This window comes from Astatotilapia calliptera, chromosome 12 (genome assembly GCF_964374335.1).
Source record: "Astatotilapia calliptera chromosome 12, fAstCal68.1, whole genome shotgun sequence".
NCBI classification, from domain to species: Eukaryota; Metazoa; Chordata; class Actinopteri; order Cichliformes; family Cichlidae; genus Astatotilapia; species Astatotilapia calliptera.
The window spans coordinates 24,819,161-24,845,822 of record NC_137433.1 but is presented as its reverse complement, the minus strand read 5'-3'; the positions used below and the strand labels follow the sequence as shown (position 1 = coordinate 24,845,822).

At 38.7% G+C, this 26,662-nt stretch overlaps 1 protein-coding gene across 2 annotated transcripts in view; it reads right to left on the bottom strand.

The window, feature by feature from the left end:
- Window positions 1–26,662, bottom strand: part of grid2 (glutamate receptor, ionotropic, delta 2) — a 548,182-nt gene that overhangs the window by 160,843 nt on the left and 360,677 nt on the right. For both annotated transcript variants that reach the window (XR_013912448.1, XM_026188535.2), the window contains exons 5-6: window positions 11,300–11,353; window positions 3,800–3,973 (exon numbers count right to left, since the gene is read on the bottom strand). Coding sequence is in view for 1 of the 2 variants with exons in the window: in XM_026188535.2 (XP_026044320.2) it covers window positions 3,800–3,973; window positions 11,300–11,353 (228 nt within the window). In the remaining variant the exon portion in view is untranslated. The remainder of the gene's footprint in view (window positions 1–3,799; window positions 3,974–11,299; window positions 11,354–26,662) is intronic.

Below are 26,662 nucleotides of genomic sequence, written 5' to 3'. Positions count from 1 at the left end.
GGTCTTGCGCTTCTACATAAATCAACAGCATATTAATTTAATTTGATATTTTTGTCTTGACACATAAATGAGACTGTGCTCCCTTTTCTCTGTTCATTTGATGGCAGCTTGATGAGTCACATAAAAATAAAAAAAAATACATATATTGCGTATGTATTGCCACCCCAGGGGCCATTTACAAAAATAGTAAACAAAATGTGAAGATGGAAACATAAACTGTCACTCTGTGTTTTCCATTGCCGTACTGTAAATGAAATGTGAGGTCTTACATAAAACTGCATAAGGATGTGGTCAAAAATTATTAATTTTACAGGTTAAAAAAAGCCTCAGTAACAATGGATGGATGACTGGACAACATCGAACCAGGAGGCCTGCTGTAATTCAAAGCATTAGGATCAAGTGACATGTTTAAATGTCATACTGAAACACCTGTTGCATGTTTAAAAGATGCAAAAACAGAGCAAGGCAGAGGAACATTTGCCCATAGTAGTTTCTGTCTCTGTTTAAATAAACCCACATTATTCAGACATAGTGTGAACCAGTATATGTAATGATACTGGAATCTACTGCATGGGTCAAAATTAAATACAGCCATCCCACATATAATTACATGCCCTCCCCCTTGTGTTTGCATCCACTTTCCTTCGTTCCTATCTGCTCCCATCTCTCTACTCCCATACCTATCTCTTCATTCTTTTCTTGGTGTGACCGGGCGAAGTAAATGATAATTGCCTTGCCCCAATTTAAAGGAGGCTAAGAAAGGATTTTTCTGTCACCCAGACCAAGGAGCTGTCTAGCATCTCCAGACTCCTTCTTCTCTTTGGGAATTTATTTTTTTCTTTTTGGGATGAAGGTCCTGGTACTCTGTTTTTCCAAGGCTTTATTTATTTAGCTTTCCTGCCTCATTAGTTTGGGAAGGGAAGTTTTGGGTCATAAGGCTCATTTCATGGATGGCCAGTCTTTTTGTCTTTTTTGCTGCTAAACACAAATTGGGGTGTGGCATCATCTTCATTGAGAGTCACAGAAAAAAAAAAAAAGCAAGTGCACTTTAATACATTTAAGTGTGGTCCCTTAAGTTTCAAAAACTTGTTTCTGGTGACATTGTTAGGATTATTAAAATTAAGATTTTTCTCATTAGAAATGAAAGTTAATTAAAGTTGTCATTGTACTAGATTAAAGATCCTTTTACTTTTTGTACACTTTGTTCTGTTCTAGAGAGAAATTAAAGTGGAAATGAAAAAGTGACAATTTCTGAAATTTTCTGGAAACCTATTGGAAGTTCAAAATGTGAAATTTCCCTTTTATAAACATATCCGGTCTTTAGGTGATGACATGATGAATCCTGCTTCCGGGCCCAAACTACCCTGTGTTTAATAAGGCTGTTGTGTTTTTAACATGTTTTAAAGCTTTTTATCTTGTTCTATTTAATCTCAACAAGCACCTAAAAACAGTCAGTGATCACTGTCGGCCTCTCTCGGTTTTTATTCTCAATCATCCAGGAAAGTAAATCTCCAAAAGTTGATTCTGTTCATCTGGATGTAGCGTTCAGTGGAAGAAACGTTACATTATAAACAGTACATTATGCAAATGTACTGTTCATAAGATTGGGGAAACCTGCAGTCAACTGAGACTGAAGAAGTCACTTGGATGAGTGACGATACGTTTCTTCCACTGAAAACGCTACGTCCAGATGAACAGAATCAACTTTTGGATATTCAGTTTAAAGCTTAGTTTTAAAAAAACCTTAGGATGTAACTACAGCCCAGCCCATGCAGCAGTATATGAATGACTAACCTCGTATTGTTGATGGATTATCGCAGTTGTTCTCCTGGCTGAAGTTTGGTCCGTTTACAGCATCCTGATTGACTGCATTTGTCCCTGACCATTGAGAATCCTCACGTTAACTTTTATCAAGTGGAAAAAAGTTAGCGTTCATCCTCCAGCTTCACTTTTTATATTATGCTAACATAGCTGTATCGCTAGCACATTGTTATATACTAGCCAAACTTCATTAACCCTACAAATGCCACTGCTGTTTACTTTCCTGTCTTCATTTATGTTGGAAGTGGTAGCAGAGCTGTACGTTTTAATTTGTTTCAGAAATCCCTCAGTCAGAAGATGGTATATTTATATTTAGATTGAAACTAGCGAGCTAACTCCCTGCTAACTTCTAATTTTCATAAATTTCATGAATTCTGTTTTGATGGATGTCTGGATGCTAAACTTAATTGTTATACCTGGTAGAGCAGCCACACTGATCATTTTATTACAGATGAAAGAATTTAGTCAGTGATGCTGCAGTGACTGTTTGACTTAGGGACCTGCAGCGGAGTTTGGGCCTAGACACAGCTAATTACGTCCGACTTAAAGACCGGATTCTCAGTTCATTCTTTTGTCAGATATAACTTTTAGGTTTAAGTGTAGGGTAAGTCTCTGTCAGCTTTCCATACAAGGAACTGTACAGTTTCTCCAATTCTTTATGAAAGAGCCTGTCAAGCTGCATCGATTTGAAAAGAAAGGCTGTTCAGGCGTCTCCACAGATGTTAAATGGGCTTGTAGTCTGCTAAACCATGTCTTACTAATGTATGTTTGGCTTCGTTCATCTTTTCTTCTTTTCATACAAGTTTCAGTTCCCATAGCTAATACAAATGTCCATAGCTTTTCTTTCGTCAGACCAGAGAATGTTCTTTCTCGTGCTTCCTTTAAATTATGTTTGTCAAACTCTCATCAAGCAGTCACATGCATTGTAATCAAAAGCTATTGAGTTTTACAATTCTTCTCTTTTACCATTGTGATTTTTAATCAAAATATAGAAGTATCTTTTGTTTGCCACTGAGCCATGCTTTTTTGTCTATAGAGAGTGGACATCATGGCTTGGTTTTTGTGGTCACATGTGGAAAAAAAAACAATATATGCACAGCTACTTGGTGGACTGGAGCAGGTGGATTTCTGTATACGCATCAAAGGTAAAGCGATGCAAACAGGATGCAACTCAGCACAATAAGTTGGCAAGTAAAACTTCACCATGACAACGATCTGCCTTGACAGTGTCAAAACAAAAGGAAACAAAAAAAATTACATCATTAAAAGCAGAATGTGTTAGAGGTTTGCATTTAATGATACACTAGAGCTACACCAAGTGTATTTAAAGTCACTTATTCTCATTCACAATGTCATCAATGACTGGGGGCAAAGATTTCCATCGACTCGACTGTATTCCCACTGAACATCCATCTTTTCTTACCCGATTTAATTAAACTGGAAGGGGACAACTTGTCAAAGACTAAGCCACAAGCCACTCATCTCAACTCCCTACAATAGCTTGATTTTTGTTGACAGTTTTTGTGAGCAACTTTTCTGCTCGCTGTGAGTGTACGTCAGCCAATAACCGTTTCTGCACAATTTTTCAGCTAAAAATTAAAAACAAATTATTAGAATACACATATTTTTCAGTGAGTCATCTGTTACGTTATAATCAATCCTCTGTTGATTTCTTTCTGTAACATTAGGCAAGCCTACTTCTCAAATCAATCACTCTTTTCACAACTCCTTAATGGGTGTAATAACTGTTCTGAGTAATGAACCCCTGTTGATTTTGAAGTTATTTATTTCATAGCTTGAAATATAAAAGACATGTATGAAAAAAAAACAAAAACAAATGCAAGTCATGCCACATATTTGAGTATTACTTAAAAAATTCACAAATAACAGAAAAGTGTTCTTGGCAGTGAGCAACAGAATTTGGACAATTAAGCTAGTATTCAACATAATACTGAAAATCAATAACTTGCCAACTCACCTCTAGCTGCTGAGCCTTTGGGTTTTTAAGGTCACAGAGGGAAGTGTTAATTCTATGGTTGTGTTTGACACAGCGCTGGGTTGTGTTCTGGGGCATTGGGAACATCTGGCGCACCAACGTCAGCCGACCGATAGACTTCATGACTAACTCCTGCAAGTCATAGTCCGAGATCTCCTGAAAAAGGGTAGAATAGAGGAATAGGTATAGGAGAGGAAAGAAGGGATGAAGTAAATGTAGGTATGAAATTAACAACTTCATTATGCAGACATAAAGCCAGCATGAACAAAATACAAAAGAACTGTAACTGCGCACACAAAATAAAAGCAAAAATAGAAAAACATGGTTGAATATTACACCTCAAAAGCCTCAGATCTAATTCCTAAACAAGTAAAAGTTAGGCTTTGTTTTAGATACCCTATGTTTCTCATTATCGCCACACCGAGCGATGAAAAGCTGTCTACATCATATGCAAAAATAGTTATTAGATATGAAAGGTACAAGTCAGCCTATGGAAAGAGGAAGAGAGAAGGGTAAAAAATATCTGCGTGTTGGCCTGACTGTGCGCATATGTTTGTTATGTGCACACATGTGCGTTTGCACGTACTCTGTATGTCCTTGCAAAACCTTGGGGGAGGAATCACTGCTAATTTTAGCCCTAGGACACACACTCTCCTTCCCCGCTCTCCATCCATGGATCTCCATCCATCCTCCATGCAGAGGGTCATGTGGTGATGAGATGAGAACTGACGTTTATCGTCCCTGGTGGAGGTAATGCTGCCATCAACTGAAACAGCTTTTACTTCCTTTGTATGTGTATGCAGTGATTGTGTTTGTGTGTGATTTCATGTGTCTTTTGTGCCCATGCCAGTCTGTGCATAAATCAGTCAGGTTTTTTTTTTTATGAGACTGTTTTTAAGCCGTACAATCATGAAAAACCCTTATGATTCCCTTGTGTATGCACCTGAGTCCGCTTGATAGGATTGAAAGGACTCAGATTATGCACATGCACAAACAATCCATCACACACACACTTTGTATTAGTGAAGGGTAATATTATAGATAACACACCTCATTGACTAATAGGAATGGATTTTAATTGAGTGTAATTAACGTCCATTAAGACCCGTGAGTCCTCATGGGATATGATCAATGGTGATTAGAGGTTGTTTTATATGGACTTTATTGGTATACCCAGTGTCATCTGCACTAATAAGGATGATGTATTGCCTTTGCAATGGCCCCTAGATCTCCACACCACCAGACACAAAAATATTCATTTGCTTCTGCTTAGAAGTTGATTTTCAAGTTTCTGCTTTTTATACTTTTACCTCTGTGGTCATATTTTACTGGAACCAGATGTAGTTCTACAGTGGATTTCAATTATTTATAAAAGTTAACAACAAAAGAATGGAATTTATACCTTGACAAATTACTCAAACAACTTAACATGTTTAACCTTGCATTAACACTCTGCGCTCTGAAGTATATACTTTCTAAACAGTCCAAATAAGGAATCCGTTTGCTGGCTTAGGGGTGAAAACGTGGCAAAAATCCCAAACAGCTGAAGACATAAAACCCTGAAGGGGACTGAATTACAAAGCCAACAAAAAAAAGAAGATCCAGAGCAGAGAGAAAATGCTGAAAATTGCTAAAAAGGCAGATTTGTGGGCCGAAGGAGAATTAAGATGCACAGCAGGCCGTCAAGGGCATGCAAAGAAAGATCGGTAGACAAAAATTATCCAGAGTGCACCACTCAAAGGATCAAATGCAAACAAATATAGATGAACCAACACACAGCAAAAACAGAGACAAAGACACACTTAATTGGGAGGTTTGAGGTTTGCCCTCTAAACAGGGATTTGTCCCTCTTCCTTTGTCATGTTCTGTTTGGCTCTTTGTCTGGATCTCCCTGGGGATAAACTAAAGTGACATCACCCAGTGTGACTTTCAGTGCTCTGAAAGTTGTTAGCCTTTTAACAGCTAAGACAAAATGAATATGACACATGGATGCACATACAGTAGACCGGCGTGAAGAAACACACATGCTCTCATCTACAACCCTAGAGTCTCGGGAAGGAGAGGGTACTGCTACACAGTTGATATTAACCTCATATAATCACTTCGCTCTTTTTCACGAGTTTCACTTTACCCCAACCTTCCCTCAGGCCACTAACCATTAACCTTTCATGGACTTCTTCAATCAAAACATTATAAGACCAACGCTAAATGCCTCTGCAACACTGAGTTAAAATAGGGGTGAGGTTCGAGTTGGATTTACAACAATGACCCTGAAACATCCATGAAATAATTACTGCTCATTATCTAATTACCAGCTCAAAATTTTAATTCTTTAATTCCCTCTTTCATGCCCATCGTCATTTTTGTCTAGTTTCAAATTACTTACTCAGTCTTTTAGTCCTAACCAACAACTGAACAAAGGTGAGATTGTTTTATCACTCATTCCTTTTAATCCTCTTAAAGATTAGCATTTAATTACAATATCATTTGGTCCTTATGTCGGTGTTGTGGGCTTAAATTCTACACACCAAGGCCAGCTACCTCAAACTAAACACACTAGGTCAGTCATGACAGCCAGAATGCCCTAAACCTAATTTCTGGAGTTCATCATGAGCTGTTTACTCTGTAAATCAAATCCGTTCAATTTATCCCCATTCTTGTCGACCATTTTACCCTTATCCAGATACTTCTTTCCCCATGGTATTTCTCCCCTTCCCTTTCATTTCTCTTGGATGACAGGAGAAAGCTACTTTTATTTATTTTTGGGGGGGTTTTCTGTTTGTCCTCCGCTACTCAACTGCTGAGCCCATCAGTGCCCATAATAATCTCCTCTGGCTTTAAGTCTTCTCACATGTTCACTTCAGGAAAGAATAAAAAAAAAAAAGAGCATGAAGAAGAGAGAGACTAGGATGAATGAAGCTGTTCAAAGCAATACTCAGAAGAAAGTATAACCCAAAATTCACTACAGTCTGCTGTATTACACCAGCCTACCTGCTGGTGATAGGAGATCAGTAAGCACAGTGTATTACAATGTGAATGTTAGACATGATGGAAGTGATAAGACTAACATCCCATATCTGATAATGTCTAGATAAATATTAAATCTTTAAGAAATGCATTACATCCATAAAGGCTTCAAAAAGCAAAGAAGGGTAAAAGAAAGTAAAATGGGATTTAACTAATAATCATATTATTTAAACTATTGCCGTTAGTGTTAAGAAAGGGAGGGTTGTAGCACACGGCCACAGAAGAAATGTACTTTAAGTCTTTAAATCCTTAAATTCTATTAGATTTAGAAGGTTGATAGAAAGAACGCATCAAGATGATGGAGAAAATCTGCGGCAAAGTGAAATACCATGCAAACACACAACACACCAACACTATGCAGACAAGTTATGAGGCAGGAGCAAGGACAGAATTATGATCAAATGTGTTCTAATTCAGATTTCCAAGCCATGCAGGGAAAGGTGGATGAGAGAGGTGCCACGTTTTCCTTCAACAAGGCAAAAAAAAAAAAAAGATCCGACAGTTTCGGCGTAGCCACTTATTAACAACAAGGGTATGAGATAGCTGAAGTCATAGCGAGCAATTTCAAGCTGTGGACACAGTATGCACAAATGTAGACTCATTCTCTCCCAGCAAGTCCTTCTGGAGCAGCAAATAAAATTGTTCTTTAACTTAGCTGAGATTGCAGCCTTAAGTTAGAGTCACTTTGTATCCTTAATCTGTTTCCAAGAACAATAAATGAAACTAACCACCACACAGTAGGCTTTAATAGAGTTCAATTATGCGAAAGTCTGTAGAATGTTCTTAAATTGGACAAGACCTCATAATCCAGCAATTATATTTAAAAAAAAAAAAGAAAATCCGAATAGTTCCAGTTACATGGCTTTCATAGTGACGTGTTAAGCTCCAAATTGACAGAAAATGCTAATCTCAAAGCATCTTATTACTATGCATTTTTCCTCTGAGAGGCAGAAGAGACAGACGAATGGAGCGAAAGAAGAACAAAAAGGAAACGGGTGTGAACGACCACAGAAAAGATCAAGAATAACGAATAATGGGGAAATGAGCGGGGTCAATAGTGGAGTTATCCTCCAAAATGTAAGGGGCAAACAGAGAGAAAGAGAAGTCATGAACATCTCTTATCACTTCTTCTCCCCACACCCCTCATCCTCTTCTCCTGAGAAGAGCAAAGGAGATGGGTAAAGGAAGGATGATCAATTATGAACTGTGAACTCCCCCTCAGTGGGGCTGTCTGACTGTTGGCTGTAGATAAAGCACAGTTATGATAACCATACAGTACCCTCTCATCCATAATAATCTACAGGGATGGAGAGGACTTTCACACATAGGAATATTCATTCTCCACAGAAGAAGTACAAGAGGACATTCTATATGACAAAATATTTTAACCGCTCATCTATTTTAAACACCCTCTGAACCATTTCATGTGGCCAATGGAATATAGTGTGCGCATCACAGAAATCTATGACTATATTTTTGTCTTGATTTTTACATTTTATGCAGGGAGACTTGGTAAGCATTGATTTTTAGCATAAAAAAAACTGTGTGTGTGAGAGAGAGAAAGAGATATAGGAAACAAAGAAGCTCTGTCATTCACAAAAGTCTGAAATTGCTTAGAAATGAGCTTTTTTTAAAGTCATAGGTGCCTGACCACTGTTTTTTGCTACCCTCAAAGTAAAGGTTTATCTTCTTTTTTTTAAATAACTAACAAGCAGCTACTTGAGTTTTGCTTATGAATTTATAATTAGTAACAAACCACAGGCAGTACAAAAAGAATAGCTAATGATTACGCAATTTTTTTTTTTTATTTTTTATTTTTTTCTAAATGACATCAGAAACAGCAGTATGCGACATTACGTGATGGCAGAGCTTCAGTTCATCCTTTGTCTTTTTTTTTTTTTTTTTTTTTAATAAATAGGACAGGGGGAATGAATGAGAGAAAGAGGGGGAGAGAAAGAAAGAAAACCAAAGGGGAGAAGAGACGGTGAGAAGGGGGGGGAAGAGAGAGAAAAAAAAAAAGAACTCCTGGGTCACCTGTATGGAGAAAAAAAAAAACAAACAACAAAAAAAACAAACAGAGGAGACAGCAAACAAATTACGCAATTTGTAGAGAATGAATCTATATTAGCTGCGGTGCTTCAAACGTATTCATGATCTTATCATCACCTAATGATTCATTCATTCATTCCAATCTGTTCCAATCTGTTCTTTGGAAACGCGGTTTTATCTAAAAGTGTTGGCCCCTTCCTGATTTCCTGTTTTTTTTTGTATGTTTGTCACTTAAATATTTCAGATAATCAAAGAAATGTAAATATTTGACAAAGATAACAAAAACATTCGAAATGAAGGTCTTTATTATTTACTGGGGAAAAAAATCCAAACCTCCATGGCTTGTATGAAAAAGTGATTGCACTCCCCTCTGGTGTGACATCATTGGAAAGCTAAGTTCAATTTCTTTAGTCATATATGACTAAAGTGGCAGTAGCCAGGCCTGATTACTGCCACTGTTCTCAATCAAGAAATCACTAAAATAGGATCTGCTTTACAAAGTGGAGTAGACCAAAAGTTTCTTAAAAGCCAGACATCATGCTGCGATCCCACGAAATTCAGGAACAAATGAAAAACAAAGCCTTTTCCACATCTATCAATGTGGAAAAGGTTATAAGCCATTTCTAAAGCTGTACGAAGAGTAAGGAGATGGGTACGGGGTTTGTTGTGAGGCCACATAAACAACCCAAAACATCCCTCCTCCATCACTGTGCTTGACAGTTGTTATGAGGTATTTGTGGTGTGGTTTTGTTGTGTTTCGCTAAACGTGGCACTGAGCATTATGTCCAAACATTTCCACTTTGGTTTTAGATGTAAAACATGCAGCCATGCTCTTATATAGACCTATTCTGTTCCTGCTGTAGGCAGGAAAACAGAACAGCTGTGCCGTGGACCGGTCTTTGTTTAGAATTTTTAAGCAGTTAATAAAAGGCTAGAATGTTGCCAGATGACAGCTTACAGTTTCAGGACTTCACCAGTGTTCCCTCCTTTGCTTTTTTTTGTAACAGAAGCCTACATTTATGTGACTGGTCCAAGAACTCAGACTGAAAGCAAAGTATAGTTTATTAGGCCGCTGAATCCGTATTTAGCCAAACAGGCATCTAAATAATGATAGTCTTCTTCACAGGCTGCTTGTTATTGCCATCAGAAAAACAAAATATACTAAGACATCTTGTAAAAGCAAGCTTTTGTCAAAATCCCTAATGGTACATGGGAAATGGACATTATGATATGCATTCTATTTTATTTAGCAGATAAGTGACATAAAAAGCCCTGTCTGAAGTAATTAAGTAAAACAGAGTCATTGTTTTGGTCTGATTTATTCACATTTTACATCTGAACAATCATGTTGAATAAAAACCAGGGCTCCCTTGGTTTCCTCCACTCTGTTGAAGTGAGAAAATACAATAAATAAATAAAAAAAAGTTGAGGGGTTATCTAAGGTACTGGGGGAGATTGTAAGTGTTACTGGAGCCTCAAAGTCTCAAAATCTCCACTAAACATCAAAGAGAAGAAGATTGGCTGTCCTGCAGAACTAATGGATGTCATGCATTCCAATGCATGAAGAGAAACACTCTCTTTGCATAACCGAGCAAATAATAGGACTAGCAGCAGTTAGCAGCAGTGTTATGCTACAGTTAGAGGCTTGAAAATGGAAGAGAGAGAAAAAGAGAGAAACTACAGTACACTCAAGCATCTAGATATATTTTCTTGTTTTGTCCCACATTGCGTGTACGCTGCTTTTTGCTCTTCTCCGATGTATCTGCTTGTGTATATGGTTGTGTGTTTGTTAGTGTGTGGCAGAATGGGCTCCCTGTTGTGCCCTGCAAGTTCATTGTAATGCCCGAGGCTGCCAAGACACACTGCATTAGCTTGTAGTGCACATACACCCCCTAACATGCACACGCACACGCAAAAAATGTAGCTAATTCTGCTGTTTTTCTAAAAGGCATTTCTCGCGAAGCAAGATCAAAGATCGGCTCCTATTCAAAATTAATGGGAAATTACAGCCAGCATTAAAGTTTCATTATGTTTCGCTTATGACCAGTGCTCACTCTGATCAGCGATCATGAACACGGATGAGAGAAATACACAGGGTGATAACTGTACACTCTGAGGAACAGGAAATTGACTTTGTGAACTGTTTGGTCTTGTCTACAACTGTTAATCCAAAAAAGCATTGAACTAGAACTGATTGTGAACTTTTAAAGGTCATCCACCGATGGCATGTGTGTTTTTGTAAAAACTGATGTGAAACAAAAAGAGCCAAGTTTTCTCTCAAATATCCAAAAGATAGGAGTCAAAAAAGGGTTTTGGATATACAGCCAGAAGTATTCACAGAATAAATAAAAGAACAAGGTCAACACAAAGCATACAAAGTACATGATACACTGTCATGGCACTTACCTCGTTAATCAGGATCCAGTGACAATCGAAGGCCACCAGGTTTGTCTCCACCACCTACGAAAACACAAGACACAACATTTTCTTTTTAAATTGCGCTTAATCTCTGTGACCAACAAAGGCAACAGTAGTCAGGCTTTTTATGATTTACAGTAAAATAAATTATTACAGACTTTCATATAAAGGCTACTGTCATTGTGAATCACGACTTCTAAAGTGTGAATATGATGGTAAACAATTTAGTGGAAAGCTGCAACGGTGAAGCGTGAAGGTGTGAAGCTCGACACAGAATTTCTATCAAAGGTGCTCAAGGTATCAGTCAAAAATCTTTTCAAACACATGCAAATGTAGTCATGCTTGCCTGACCCAAATACAGCCTTCAACATCAAGTATTTTATCACTTTACACAATTTAGGCAAACTTCTGAGGGGATTTCATTTGCTTTTCCTCCTGCAGTGATCTCTGTGTGTGCGAATAACACAAGACAAAATCAGGGGCAAACAAAAAATGCCTCAGAATTGTGTGTTTTTCAGCCTAGAGAAAAACAAAACAGTCTCCATGAAGTGCAACTTAAATATTTATATGTGTCTATCTAACCAGCAGCTACACAAATGTTAAACGCTGCAGTGAGGACACATTGGAAAAGGGCTGTCTACCGCAGAGAACAGAGAGAGAACAGTACTATAGTCAAGGCTAAACCTTTGGAACTTCAGACATACCTGCAGTATATTTGCACATATCGTACATTTCTATTAAAAGGCTAATCTGCTCTGCTATATACGTATAGCAGTAACAGTTCTTTGTGTGTGTGTGTGTGCGTGTGTGTGCACGTGTGTGTTATTCGTCTGTGATCACTTTTAACAATGACATATGATATGAGGACATCAATGACATAATAAGTAGATATTTTTGTTTGTGTGTGTGTGAGTGTGTGTTTGAATAAAACAACAGACTTCTTCTCATTAGTATTTGGAGTATTTGGTATTGATCTATTGAACCTAATCTAATTAGCTTTGTCTTTAACACAGTAATCTAGTTCATTACTTTTACCAAAGTCAGTAATCACATTACACTTACTAGCAATTAGTTCAGTTGTGGTAGATAAATGCTCGAGGTTTGCATCAGTGGCAGAAAAAAACAAAACACCCAAAAAAAAAGACAATTATGTGATGGGAAAAGGAAGAAACTGGTAACGGGAACAGTAAAGGGTCTGCACTTATTAGCATTTATATATTATGCATACTATATTTATATCCCATTTAACCTTTGCTAGGATCCACAAAGAGCTTTGTTATGTGTTTCTCATTTAGCCATTCACACACTGGCAAAGGGCTGGAGCTGGCGAGGTGTTTACCTGCTTTCAGGAGCAACATGGGGTTTAGTATCTTTCCCAGGGACTCTTTGGCACATGAAGGCGATCAGCCCTCCAACCCCATGACTACTGGACAGCCTGCTCTAAAACCTGAGTCATGGCCAACCCCATGCATCTTAAGCAATGTCATGGTGAACTGCAAAATTAAACATTTACTGAACAGACTGAACAGAGATCAGAGGGTTGAGTATTCTTACCTTGCTTTTGACTTTCTTCTGTCAAAAACACTCACCTTTGCTTTTTACCTCTTTTGTCTCTCATTTTCATCCTCCCAGAACCACCCTCTAATTTTTGTTCTCTTATCGTTGCTCTCCCCTCACCTCTCATCCCATCATCGGGCTTTAATTACTCACTTCTCACTCTGTGACTGCTCCTACTCCTTTTCTTCACTCGCTCTCAGCCCTTCTCCCTTCAATCCCAGAGTAAAAATAGAGTGCCACTCATATTATCATTAGCTATAATTGTCTAGGTGACTATAGAACATCACGCCATAAAACACTTTTTAAACAAAAGGCAACAGCTGGAGAGGGTGGCGGTGTGTGGCTAATAATGGTTTAATCTCCCACCGAATCGCCATAAAACTTATAACACAGAAGGCTGCTGTAAAACACTCGACAGAAAACATAGTTTCGACATAGACAAGGTGTAAGGCGGAGTGACTGAGCTGTAAGACACAATATTTTTCTTAATTTTAGTTTTTTCTGTCAGAACCTCTGTTCCCCTCTACTTTCACTTATCCCCTCCATGTACGGGATCTGAAATGTAAGTAATGTGGTTTTTGTCGTTTTGTCCTGTCACAATGTTTCTGTTTATCTCCACTGAAAAATTGAATGAGTGGGCAGCGATAAAGGCAAAAAGGAGAGGGGAGAAAGACAACACAGGTTTCTCAAACTCAACTTTTCTGGTCAGCTCTCTTTCTGGCTTAATGTCCTTTTTTGCAGTCCTCTCTCTTGGTATTAATTATGAGTATTTGTGTGGGATTGCTTGCAATATTTCCGCTTTTTAAATATGAAAAACTTTAATCTGATATTTTATTCAAGATCATGGGAAAGTGAATGTGCTTGGACTGCAACATTGCTAAGCCAGATAGTACGTGGGTAGTAGACCACAAACAAAGTTTTTACAGCAGAATATTACTTTGTAATGAGCTGATAAATGATCTTCACCTGTCAGCGGTTTCAGTGTTGTGGTTGTCTGGTGTCGCTGCTTGTACGCAACTACTGCTGGTTCTGTAGTAAGTGCTTCCACTTTTCCCATTATGACCTCCCTCTAGCATCCGTATGGACAGATGTTTTAAGCTAATTAGTGAAATGGAAGATTCATAGAACTAGACATGACTCCTCAGGGGTTGGAATTGTTCAATACACTCTCTCAGACAAACACACACACACATATTCACACTCATACACACACAAGAACCAAACACCCACAGCTACAACAATTACTGCTGCTAAGTCCCGAGGCTGGTTTGTCTGTGTGCTTGCCCTTGTGTATTTGTCCAGATGTACACACACTTACAAAACATTACAGCCTTCGTGCCACCAATGGAGGAAGGTGGGGGGGGGGGGGGGGGTGTCACCTGGGCATCATTCCTTTAGTGATAGCAAAGAAATCCTTGTGACCTCTCGGCCCACCTTCACAAAAGCTTCAATTCGCCACAGTTCTTCTTCTCTGAAGTCAGAAGATCGCACTAAAACCAGCTCCGTGGTCTGAGACAAATCCAATCACCTAGTGTCAATATAAGTAAGCCTTTTCTCAAAGTCTGAAAGCACACACAGAGAACTAAGACTGATCTGTAACATCATGCTACAGCGCACACCAGTCTTGTACGTGTTTATCAAGCGGCCGTGGGACCACCAAACACTGTTTTGATCCTGCAAATGACCTCTGCTCACCTGTCACTCCCGAAGGAGTACAACAAAGAGAAATTGTTGATTTTGGCAAATGGTTTAGCTTGACACACAAGTGTCAGGGATTGCCGCTCACACTGAGGTCTGACTTGACAAAAGAGGGCGTATTGCTAATATTTTACTCACACACGTTATGCTAATGCACACGCATAATAAATATGAGCCTATACAGCACATTTTAGACAACTGTTCAAACAAACAAGGATATACGACTTCTTTTACAGACTGCTGTATATTCCCTGTATAGTGGGGCACTCTGTGTGAGAGGTTAAGAATGTAAAAGCAGTGGTATGATGCCTGAAGTGAGAGAGTGGGTGTTGTTATTGAATAAAGTGCTCTAAATTAAAAATTAGTAGTGTCATTTAATTTCATGCACTATTTGTGATCAAATCAAGCAAACAGCCTACAGCCAACCCTCCAAACTAGGCATATCCAGCTTCACATTTGAACATGCAAGCACAAGCTGTGAATTTATAAACACACAAAGAAAAAAATCTATAAACACAAGCACAGTGATCCATTTCTACTTCTTCTTCTTTCACAGTCCAGCCCCTGTTGCATTTCTTGTCTGGAAAGCAAGATGTGCTATATGATTATGCGCCTACTGACACACACACACACACACACACACACACACACACACACACACACACACACACACACACATGAACACTGTGGTTCATCCAAGTGTGATTTTTGAACACTGTAATTAATTTGTGTTCCTGTGCGTGCACAAGTGTGTGCCGGTCTGCGCTTGAGTGTGGACATAGGGGTCTGTGATTACTATTATCATCTACAACCCTTCATTCCACCTGGAATCATAATATGAAAGACACTTGGACTAGAACAGAAGAGAAACTTTAGGAAAGCAGGAACAGATGAAAGCGAAACAAAGAGACAGATAAAGAAGTTTACAAACTGATGGAGTGACACAATGCATTATAACCAGTGTTTTACTTCATCTTTTTTATTTTCCATATTTTGTATCAATGATATTTCCAGCTTTTTTTTTTATCATCTACTTATCTGCTCAGCCACTGTGCTGCTGGAAAATTAAGCTACCCAGTGATTTGAGAATGCTTAGTTAACCAAATAAAGTTATATTTGTGGCAGGGTTTATTTTCTTACTTAAAATAATATGATGGAAATCAGAGTCAGGACTCAAAAAGCAGAATCAGAATTAAAATCTGTTAAATCTAAATTATACACAATAAAACAATCTTGCTGTGTTGCATTCATATGAATGGTTTCCAATTTGTTTATTACCAGAGATGGGAGTCTCTCTAGTTCCCACTTTTGGTTTTGATTAGCATGGTTGTCCCACTGTCAGATCAAGCTAGGGATACTTTCTACATAGTCATCTACCATTAACTTGCTCCTTCTTCAGCGACTCTTCCTTCTTTCAAATCTAAGTTACAAAACATATGAAAACTGCAGCTATACAAAACACAAAGCGGGCTTTTACTAACCCATTACCCCCATTTATTCAGCCCGCTACTCAGCCTCCCTGTGCATGAAATAAGCATTTAGCACTCACCAACTGAAGCACTTTTCCCCGAAACATACAGTAACTGCTGTATGTCAGCACCTCACCCACATTGCTCCCACAGTGTGCTTTATGCATGATGCATGGTTGAGATTGTGTGTCTTGATGTCAAGCACGTCTGTTTGTACTGTGCTAAAAGACAAGATGGCAAGCAAAGGGTGGTGCATTATGACTGTGCTCAGCCTGCGCGCTGCCAAAAATGTAATCCACAGAGCAAAGCAAACAGACTTCAGCAATTACAGTGCTAACTAGACTTCTAATGTTAAGCCTCTTTTTTGTGTACATAACTGAAATTCAAAGGGTGTCCCACACCACATTCACCCAAATACATCATCTTGACATTGACATCCTGCTTGTCCTCCTCTTGTGATACCTGCTTGTCATGTAGCGACATAAACTCGCCTGACATGCATGTATCTCTGCATCTGGGATATGACAGTCATAAATGAAGCAGTAAATTAGATAGTGCCTTTGGGAAATAATACAGTGTATCCTGATTTACTGTGTGTCTGTGTATGTAGAAAACAGGCACACAAATACTTTTTTACACAAGCAACAGACAGCTGTTTGCTAACACACAGTAACTGTTGTGTTTTCAAGACTTCGGTGTGCACTATCCAATAAAAACAGTCAGACCACACAGGCATAAACTGTGTAGATGGGTGGCAAATTAAAAGAGAAAAACTGAAACCATTATAGATCGTGTAGTTCATTTATGCTGCGGTGAGCATTTTGCTGGCATTGTTTGGACCAACTTGTCCCCTTATAGGTAAGGGTCACTGCAAATCAATACAAATCTGTTCTGAGCGATCACCTCTATTCTATGTTGAAGCATTTCCTTCCAGGATCAGTGGTCTTGTCATCTGTGGGTCACGAGGGGGTCAATGAAAAGTGTGGTGATTATGAAAATTATATAAATATATGTAATAGCCTCAAAGGTTGCAACTTTAAAGCAACCAATCAATTTGGTTCTTACTAGTTAATTAACTAATACATTTCCAAGGCCATAGTTAAGACACAATCCAAATTTTAAAACACAAACTAAATAACAAATAATTATAACTGTGGCTTTTACTGTATTTACAGTACATGCTGCCAAAGGAAAACAGCCTTCTTTGTGCTGAACGCGCTTGAGAAACGTGACATGAATCACATGGGTGTAAGACCTGTGCGATTCTTCCCAACAACTAATGACTCTAAATCACTACCATAACTGTTTAATTAGTTTGATCAAGCTGCGGTCACATGCCAATGAACTAAAAAGCCTATAACGGTTGTGCATGCATTGTGAAAACAGAGCGGTAGGTGGAAGAGACACAAAGATACTAAACATTACACAATGTGACTATGCCTGTGTGAGTATTAATTTGTGTGTGTGAGAGTATTTCACAGATTATTGTCTCTTTGGAAATCCTATTTGAATAGTTCTCTCCCGCACACACCTGTCACACTCAACAAAATCAAGGAAAACCTCATCTTGAGTAGATCTCGCACTGTTCACCATCCAATTGCACAAGAGACTGCCATTGCTGATCAATCACTTGCTTTTTGATGAAAACAGGGGAGAAAAGAGCAGCAGAGTCATTCACCTATTCTGAATGCTGTCTGCAGATGTTTTTTTCAGCAGCAGCTTTCTTTTCTTACTTTCTGTCTTTCTTTTTCCTCTTTATGTCTGACATACTGTATAATGTAAGGCTAGGACAGCAAAGGTCTTGCAAAAGTATGTGTTGTGACGGCAAGGAGTAGCAGGGCCAACATGGAAGGCATCTATCATCCTCAAACTGTGTGTGTTGGTGTGTGTCTGTGTGTGCACAGCGGCGCACACAAGACTTTGCGGGCACTGTATGCATGTGCTTGTCGGCCTTTCGGTTTATTGATCTGACCACAGATCCGAGCACTGCTGAATCCACAGAGAGATTGTATAACACACGCACAACACAGCGTGCGCGTACAATTGCACGCATACACCACAACCACCACCAGCAAATATGACGATGTCTATTCAACCTGACATTTAGATATGAACGGATCAATGACTGGAACAAATAGAATAAGCTGTCTTGATAGGCCCAAGGTACATATTTGTCTATGCACGTGTGTGTGTGTGTGTGTGTGTGTGTGTGTGTGTGTGTGTGTGTGTGTGTGTGTGTGTGTGTGTGTGTGTGTGTGTGTGTGTGTGTGTGTGTGTGCTTGTTCTTTATATTGTTATAGGACTTTAAATGATTTATAAGCTGCTTTCTCTTAGAGTACAGCAGAAAATGGGGTGTGGTCTTTTCATTTCACACATCACTATTTATGTCCACAACCTATATAAAATATTCCTCTGTCTCTCAAGTTATAGTAGAAAAGTGGCTATTACAGCAAGCTTGACTCAGATCACAAGCTTCCTTCTTTTCAAAGGTTCCTTTTATTTTTTTGGACTCTATTAAAAAATATTAGCAACTATGGAATTATGGAACTAATTTTATTTTCAGTCCAGTCGTGTACCTGACCATTTTCAAAGAAATCTGTTTTTCTGTTTTAATTTAATTTATCAGTTCCACCAAATAGGTAACACATATTATTTGTGTGCATATATCATCACTCTGTCTCTAAACAAATAGCTCAATTTTTTTAATACATTCTGAGAAAGCCTAGCAGGGGTGTAGAGTGGAGTCGTGTTAAAAATACATTAAAATTTGGTATTAAAGGTCAACTTAATTTTTTAGTGTTTAAAAATAGACTAAAAGACTGATCTGAACTTCAAGTGATATAGTGTTTGTTGACAGTCTGAATGTCTGGAAGTGTGGGAGCTAATTGACCTGAGGCACCAACCAGAGGGCAGCAGGTCCAACAAGTGGTGAGCAGGGTGCAACGGGTCACGTGTGATGGCCCTGCTTTTCCTGAGACAGACTCATGTCCTTAAGAAATTGTACAAAATCCAGCAAAGAGCCGACACAAAAACTGGGTGAAGTGAATAGCCCTTTATTTATCTACTGTTCGCCAGATCCTTGTCAGCATTTGCTTACTGGCAAGTGAGTACAGAGAAAAACAAAGCAGAAGAGAACAGAACACAGGTGAATTAATTTTGAAACAGCAGGTTTATGCTAAATACATATGATTTTCAAAACACAGATACAGAAAGGTTTTTATTTCCAGGTGTAGCAAAGAAAGTAGTGATGCTGCTGCAAGTGAGAGCCCTAACCCTGCACCAAAAAGCCAAAAGGCAGAGGAAAAGTCTGTCTGAAGAAACTGAAACCATAATGTCCCAAAAAGAAGGCTAGACAATATTAAATACGTCTACCTTCTATTCATCTCCCCAGCTGAACAATAAAAATTGAGCTTCATTCATTGTGCCTCATTGAAGATTACATTTACTTAGCTATGTATCTGCATCAATGGCTTGTGAACAAAACACGTTGAAATTTAAAATATGACGTCTAAACTTGCACAAAAAATATAAAATAAAAAATAACCAATACTTTAGCTTGAAGGTCCCCTTTATGGCTCAGTCTCAGTAGAGTTAATATAGTAAAGCATCCTCATTGCAAGTAGAAAAAAATTAATGGTTGCCCAGGGATTACATTTTTTTTCTTTTTCTTTTTTTTTTGCATTCAGTGACTGATTGAAGGCACTTGCAGTGACCGACTGGTCATCCAGAGGTTGACTATGCAACACTCTTAACCTCTGGATAACCACTTTCAATCACAAGGTGATTAAATGGGTCACCTGTTGGGAAGCAGCCTGGTTCTAAACAAACTCTGTTCAGCTCAGAGTAACTGCAACAACTCTCAGCCAGATTGGGGAAGGTTTTCAAATAAGTGCTGTCTAATTTAAAAACATGTTGCGAACATCAATCAATTTGAGTCAGTCTGCCTCAATAAGCGTCATACATATGGGACTTTGTAATAGAGGACTCGACTCCCTTGGTTGCTAAGTGTTTGTATTCTGGTGGTATTTCTATATAAAAGCAAGGTTGCTAAACACCAGTGTCACTTTACAATTCAGTTGCTGTCCTGCAGCAACTATGTCACTATATGTGGAGAAATTTTGAAATTGACTTTCTGTTTAATGTGAATCTGCTGCAACATATTTGCAACTGATTAATCACAGTTAATTACCTAATTATCCCAAACAAATTGAATGTAATTAATAGCTTTAATCCACTCAACTCAATCACAAACTGACGGACTTAACATAGTTGCTCTGAAGATGGCAACTCACCAGGAGTGGCTGATGAACTGCTTCTCGACTGTGAAGCAACAATTTTAAATGCAAGGAAAGTCCAAGCTCATAGTACAGTCATGGTTTTTGTTTTGTTTTTTGGTAGTGCTGTGTTAACCAACCATAGATGGTTAAGATGACAGTTTTTAGTGAACATCAAATGCTAATGTCATGGTTTTAAAGACGTTTACTGCTACTTATAGCTGTGACAATGTATTACTTATCCAAACTTAAAGCTAGGACAAAAGATAACTTATGCTAACTAACTGTAAATAGTATTTACAGTTAGATACCGATGTACGTAAGTTATGATTTCACATGTGTTATTCCTTCTGCTCCAAATATAACCAGAGAACATCCACTTCTGTCCAAGAAAATAACACGTTTGCATATGGAGTCAAGGAAAGTCACGTTCTGAATTAGTAACCATAATCATGTAATAACCTTACAACATGAACTTAAGCAATTACCAATGGGGAGAAATAAAAAGTTCATATTAGTGTCATGGAATGAAGGGCTGGTGTTTGAGCAAGTAAAGGGAATAACCAGCTGTATATGGTGAGAGCAGCAGCTGCTGTGGTCCTCAGTTACACATTTGATGTGGTCTCCATGGGTTGAAGCATATGTTAAAGTTTTCAGCTGGAGGAGATGACCCCACTCATGCTTTGCAGTTAATTCTGTAGACCTTGACATACAGTAGGATTGGTAATTTTTACAAACTTTAATTTCTCCTCAGTTTCAAACGATGAAAAGACTAACTTATAAGGATATAAGGCCATTTAAGTATTGTAAAATGATGTAAGCAAACAATGTCAGCTGTGAAATTAAGTTACTGAGCTCACATTTTATTGACACAACTTAAAATTAACTGACTCTGTTAAAGTTACTCTGTAGTTTTGATAGTTTTGATACATAAATTCAACGTGTCTTTCGTGATTTGATCAGAGTAAACAACCTCTACAGTATGCCTTTTACTTCCAAAGACAGAGGGTAGTCATTTTGTGTTAAATTATCCTTGTCAAAAGACAACTGTTCATCTCCAACATGAGGCATCTGTACAGGAGCAAATCTATACCGTGTGGAATTAAAATAAAAACACTTGAAAGATAAAAGTCACATTTGGGTTATCAAAATAAATGGATGGAATGGCATGTGACCTTGTGCTGATTCATTGTGTTTTCACAGGAAACCAACTCTAAACAGCTGCAGCCTGTGCCTGAGGTGGGTGGTAATAAGTTACATTTACTCCTCTACATTTACTTAAACAGCTCTTCTCAGTAAATTGTGCTTGTTTTAATGCCACTTAGCTTTCAGTATGTACACCTAGGAACATTTTAACACAGTAATTGTTAGATCATTTTTTGTGTTATAAGTGCTCTTTAGTGAAAGCATTAGCACAGCAGTATTTTGTTGTTTGCATGCTGTGTGCTGTAGCAAACAGGCCTGTTCATGCAGGAGGCCAGAATTCAGATTAAAAGACACAGCTTTTTGAGCCACACACAAGACTTTTTGGCTCCCCATAGCAGGAGACATGCCATTGTCAAGCAGGAACAGATAGTGTTAGAGGAAACAATTCGTTAAACAAGTACTTGGAGCAATAAAACACAGAGACCTTAGATTTGTCTTTTCAAACGTGCATGGGTGAGGCCCAGAGGAAACTCACACCGAGTCGCAGGCGTTTCCTTTATTTAACAAGCATAGCAAAATAAGTCTCATCAAGACAATGATGAGACTTATTTTCTCAGCTATAACTGTACTCCATGTGCCTCACATAATAACGGGCTTTTACTTCTAACTGACAAGAATTAAATGACTAGAGTAACATAAAGTCCACTTTCAGGTTCTCATTGGTCTTCAGAAGGACTGGAATAAAAAATGCTGTTTAACCTTTCATTTTCTACTTACAGGGAGTGCAGAATTATTAGGCAAGTTGTATTTTTGAGGAATAATTTTATTATTGAACAACAACCATGTTCTCAACGAACCCAAAAAACTCATTAATATCAAAGCTGAATGTTTTTGGAAGTAGTTTTTAGTTTGTTTTTAGTTTGAGCTATTTTAGGGGGATATCTGTGTGTGCAGGTGACTATTACTGTGCATAATTATTAGGCAACTTAACAAAAAACAAATATATACCCATTTCAATTATTTATTTTTACCAGTGACACCAATATAACATCTCCACATTCACAAATATACATTTCTGACATTCAAAAACAAAACAAAAACAAATCAGCGACCAATATAGCCACCTTTCTTTGCAAGGACACTCAAAAGCCTGCCATCCATGGATTCTGTCAGTGTTTTGATCTGTTCACCATCAACATTGCGTGCAGCAGCAACCACAGCCTCCCAGACACTGTTCAGAGAGGTGTACTGTTTTCCCTCCTTGTAAATCTCACATTTGATGATGGACCACAGGTTCTCAATGGGGTTCAGATCAGGTGAACAAGGTGGCCATGTCATTAGTTTTTCTTCTTTTATACCCTTTCTTGCCAGCCACACTGTGGAGTACTTGGACGCGTGTGATGGAGCATCGTCCTGCATGAAAATCATGTTTTTCTTGAAGGATGCAGACTTCTTCCTGTACCACTGCTTGAAGAAGGTGTCTTCCAGAAACTGGCAGTAGGACTGGGAGTTGAGCTTGACTCCATCCTCAACCCGAAAAGGCCCCACAAGCTCATCTTTGATGATACCAGCCCAAACCAGTACTCCACCTCCACCTTGCTGGCGTCTGAGTCGGACTGGAGCTCTCTGCCCTTTACCAATCCAGCCACGGGCCCATCCATCTGGCCCATCAAGACTCACTCTCATTTCATCAGTCCATAAAACCTTAGAAAAATCAGTCTTGAGATATTTCTTGGCCCAGTCTTGACGTTTCAGCTTGTGTGTCTTGTTCAGTGGTGGTCGTCTTTCAGCCTTTCTTACCTTGGCCATGTCTCTGAGTATTGCACACCTTGTGCTTTTGGGCACTCCAGTGATGTTGCAGCTCTGAAATATGGCCAAACTGGTGGCAAGTGGCATTTTGGCAGCTGCACGCTTGACTTTTCTCAGTTCATGGGCAGTTATTTTGCGCCTTGGTTTTTCCACACGCTTCTTGCGACCCTGTTGACTATTTTGAATGAAACGCTTGATTGTTCGATGATCACGCTTCAGAAGCTTTGCAATTTTGAGACTGCTGCATCCCTCTGCAAGATATCTCACTATTTTTGACTTTTCTGAGCCTGTCAAGTCCTTCTTTTGACCCATTTTGCCAAACGAAAGGACGTTGCCTAATAATTATGCACACCTGATATAGGGTGTTGATGTCATTAGACCACACCCCTTCTCATTACAGAGATGCACATCACCTAATATGCTTAATTGGTAGTAGGCTTTCGAGCCTATACAGCTTGGAGTAAGACAACATGCATGAAGAGGATGATGTGGACAAAATACTCATTTGCCTAATAATTCTGCACTCCCTGTATACCTCAGTCAAAAGCTGTTTTCACCTGAATTTTGGACAAAACCAGGGAATCAGATCATGATATTTTCCATAGCTGTCTTAAAAATGTCATTTAAAATGGTCCACTTCAGATACATTTACACCAGCTGGACAGAGTGCACAGCAGGCAGTACGTATGACTAGCAGTAACTGCACTGGGATATTAGCCTCACTATTGACACACAGGTGCGGTCCAAAATGACAAATAATCTGCACTCAAACACTGGCAAGTTTAATGCCTGATCATTTGAGCTTTTTCATGCACCTCTGTCAGGTCGTAATAAAGTTCAAAAACATCGGGGCTGCTGTGCGTGTGTGGTGCTAAAATGGCCACACTTAGACTGCAGCTATTTCAGCGTATACCTGGGTATTACATCTAATGAGTACAGCATACTGACACAAACTAAACAATCTCATTTAGAATTTCAATTACACACTTCATTTACAACAAGAACCTCCCACTATGCTCTTGATCAGAGAGCATGTAGGCTGCTTGATAAATAAGTTATTAAACACAACATGGAGGCAAAATGCCTTCTGCAAAAATCAAATTCACGAGGCACTGTGCCCTGAAACTAAAGCAAAGCTCACATATTAGATCAACTGACCCTAAAGACATATTACATCTTCTGCCTTCTCAATTATCAAATCATTTTAGTCCTCTATTTCCTGCTGGGCCTGTGGGAGGGAGACTTTTTGACACTGAACCTGATCCGATTACAGAGATGAGTGAGAAGTGGATAACGTAGCCGTCTGCAAGCCTGCAAACCATGTTCAAGTGCAGAATTTGTATCTTTTGCATCTGAGAGGAAAAGAGAGAAACCCTCAAGTATATTCTGAGAATCTGAAGTTTTATCAAAACACCATCAACCCCTGTGAGGAGAATCTGTTTATAACAAAACACAGGGAAAGGGATAATGAGATTAAGGGACGGGTGGATAAAAGACAAGAAGAATAGTAAAAGGAAAAAGGTGATATGAAAAATGCAACCACAAGGCAACAGTGAAAAGGCCACATCTTTCAGCCATCTTCAACTATCAGCTATTCTGCAAGCTCTTAAATAATAAGGTGTAATGCAACTGCTCTGGGAGGTCAAAACACCTTCCAAGCTGAGAAAAAGATCCAAACCACATAAGCTAAAACCACAGTTCACAATATTCTCCTCTTGCTACAGTTCAAATATGAAAAAGACTCAAGTTTATTTATAACTATATGAGATTATATACTTAACTGAATTTTAGTAAGGAAACACTTTTTGGAACTGTATTCTTCAGTAGTCAGACATTTTTATCTGTTAGATACTACTTGTACTCTCTGCAAAGAAAAAAAGACAACATTGCACAACAGTGTAAATGTCAGATGTTCTTCTTAAAAGCTACTATGTTGTTTGTGACCATCCAGCCATACACAATAAGAGGCTTTCGGGTAGGCAAGCCTCATTCTTTATTGTCAGCCATAAGTGGGGTACTGTACTTACAGCAACTCTGCGTTTTCTGCTGAAACATTGCATGCTTTTATCAGTTCCCTGTTACCCCCACCACCCCACCCTTCCAAGTCTTTCAACCATGATCATATTCCCATTTGTCCTTTTTCACTGCACACTCTTTCTGGATTCTTCCTTTTCATTTCTGGTTTTATTGTGCTTCATCTCCCTCTGTTTCTCATTTTTCATTCAACCCAGATAATACCATGTATTAACATCTACTACATCTTCAACACCATAAATCCTATTACAGGCTATGCGCAGAGAGATGGGAGAAAAAGTGAAGTAGAAAGCTTCTTTTCATCCTACTTATTCTATTATTTATCCCTAAACAACACACTCTCATCAGTGGGTGGGTATATCATGGCCAATCTTAAGTTGGGTAACTACTACTGTGTACTCCAACACACGCACTATAATTGGAGGCGGGGGAAGACAGTGAGGGTATATATACAGTATATATTCTGATTTATTTCAGTAACTCACAAGGGCTGCAGAGCAGAACAAGCACTAGCATCACCAGCTGCTGCTCAAAATGGCAGAGTTAGAGTTCATACACCAGATGAGGTACTTATTGTTGCATCAGCATCAGAGTGTATTTGTTCTTATTCATTTATGTGCACAGAGCTTATGCATGCATATATGTGCAGCCTGTGTCACTACAGCCACATTCTCTTTCTGTTGGAAACACGGCACGATTAGGAAATTTCTCCCCTGCTATTTTTTCCCCATCAAATATTTGCAACACTTCTCTAATACTCAGTATCTGACTTTTCCTAAAATTGTGTTAAGAAATGTCCCCTATTATAAATTGCCCAGATAAAGGCAAATGTGAAAAATCATTTATAGTTATCATTGCCAGCAGGTACAATTTACCCTGACTGTGCCTAGACCTTTGATTTGGGACATCTTGCATCGTGACATGAAACAGCAGTTTCTCACTTGAAGGACGGCTTGTCCACTGAGCACCACAGGAGGACTAATGATTTGCCAATTTGCGCCATGGCTGGGACCATCACCATTATTGAGCAGGGATATTTTAAATATGCTTGAAACCCAGTGTGTCAGCAGGCTTGACATCAGTAATAATTAAGAAGGCATTAGATTCAACAGCATATACTACATTGGTCTCCAGTAACCAATTAGAGAAAACCGAGGCCACTTTCTTTATGGAAACTGGTTTGAGTGCACAGAGTAATCAATTTTAAGATAGAAACTGAGGATTCCTCCAATTCCTTTAAATTTTGTACTATTTAATTTAAAAAGCTGATAAATTTGCATATTTAAAAATTTCGTGTGGATATTACAACACCTTTTGTGCCAACATTTGTGTCTATTAAACCAAAGCCCTAATAATGTCTCCAT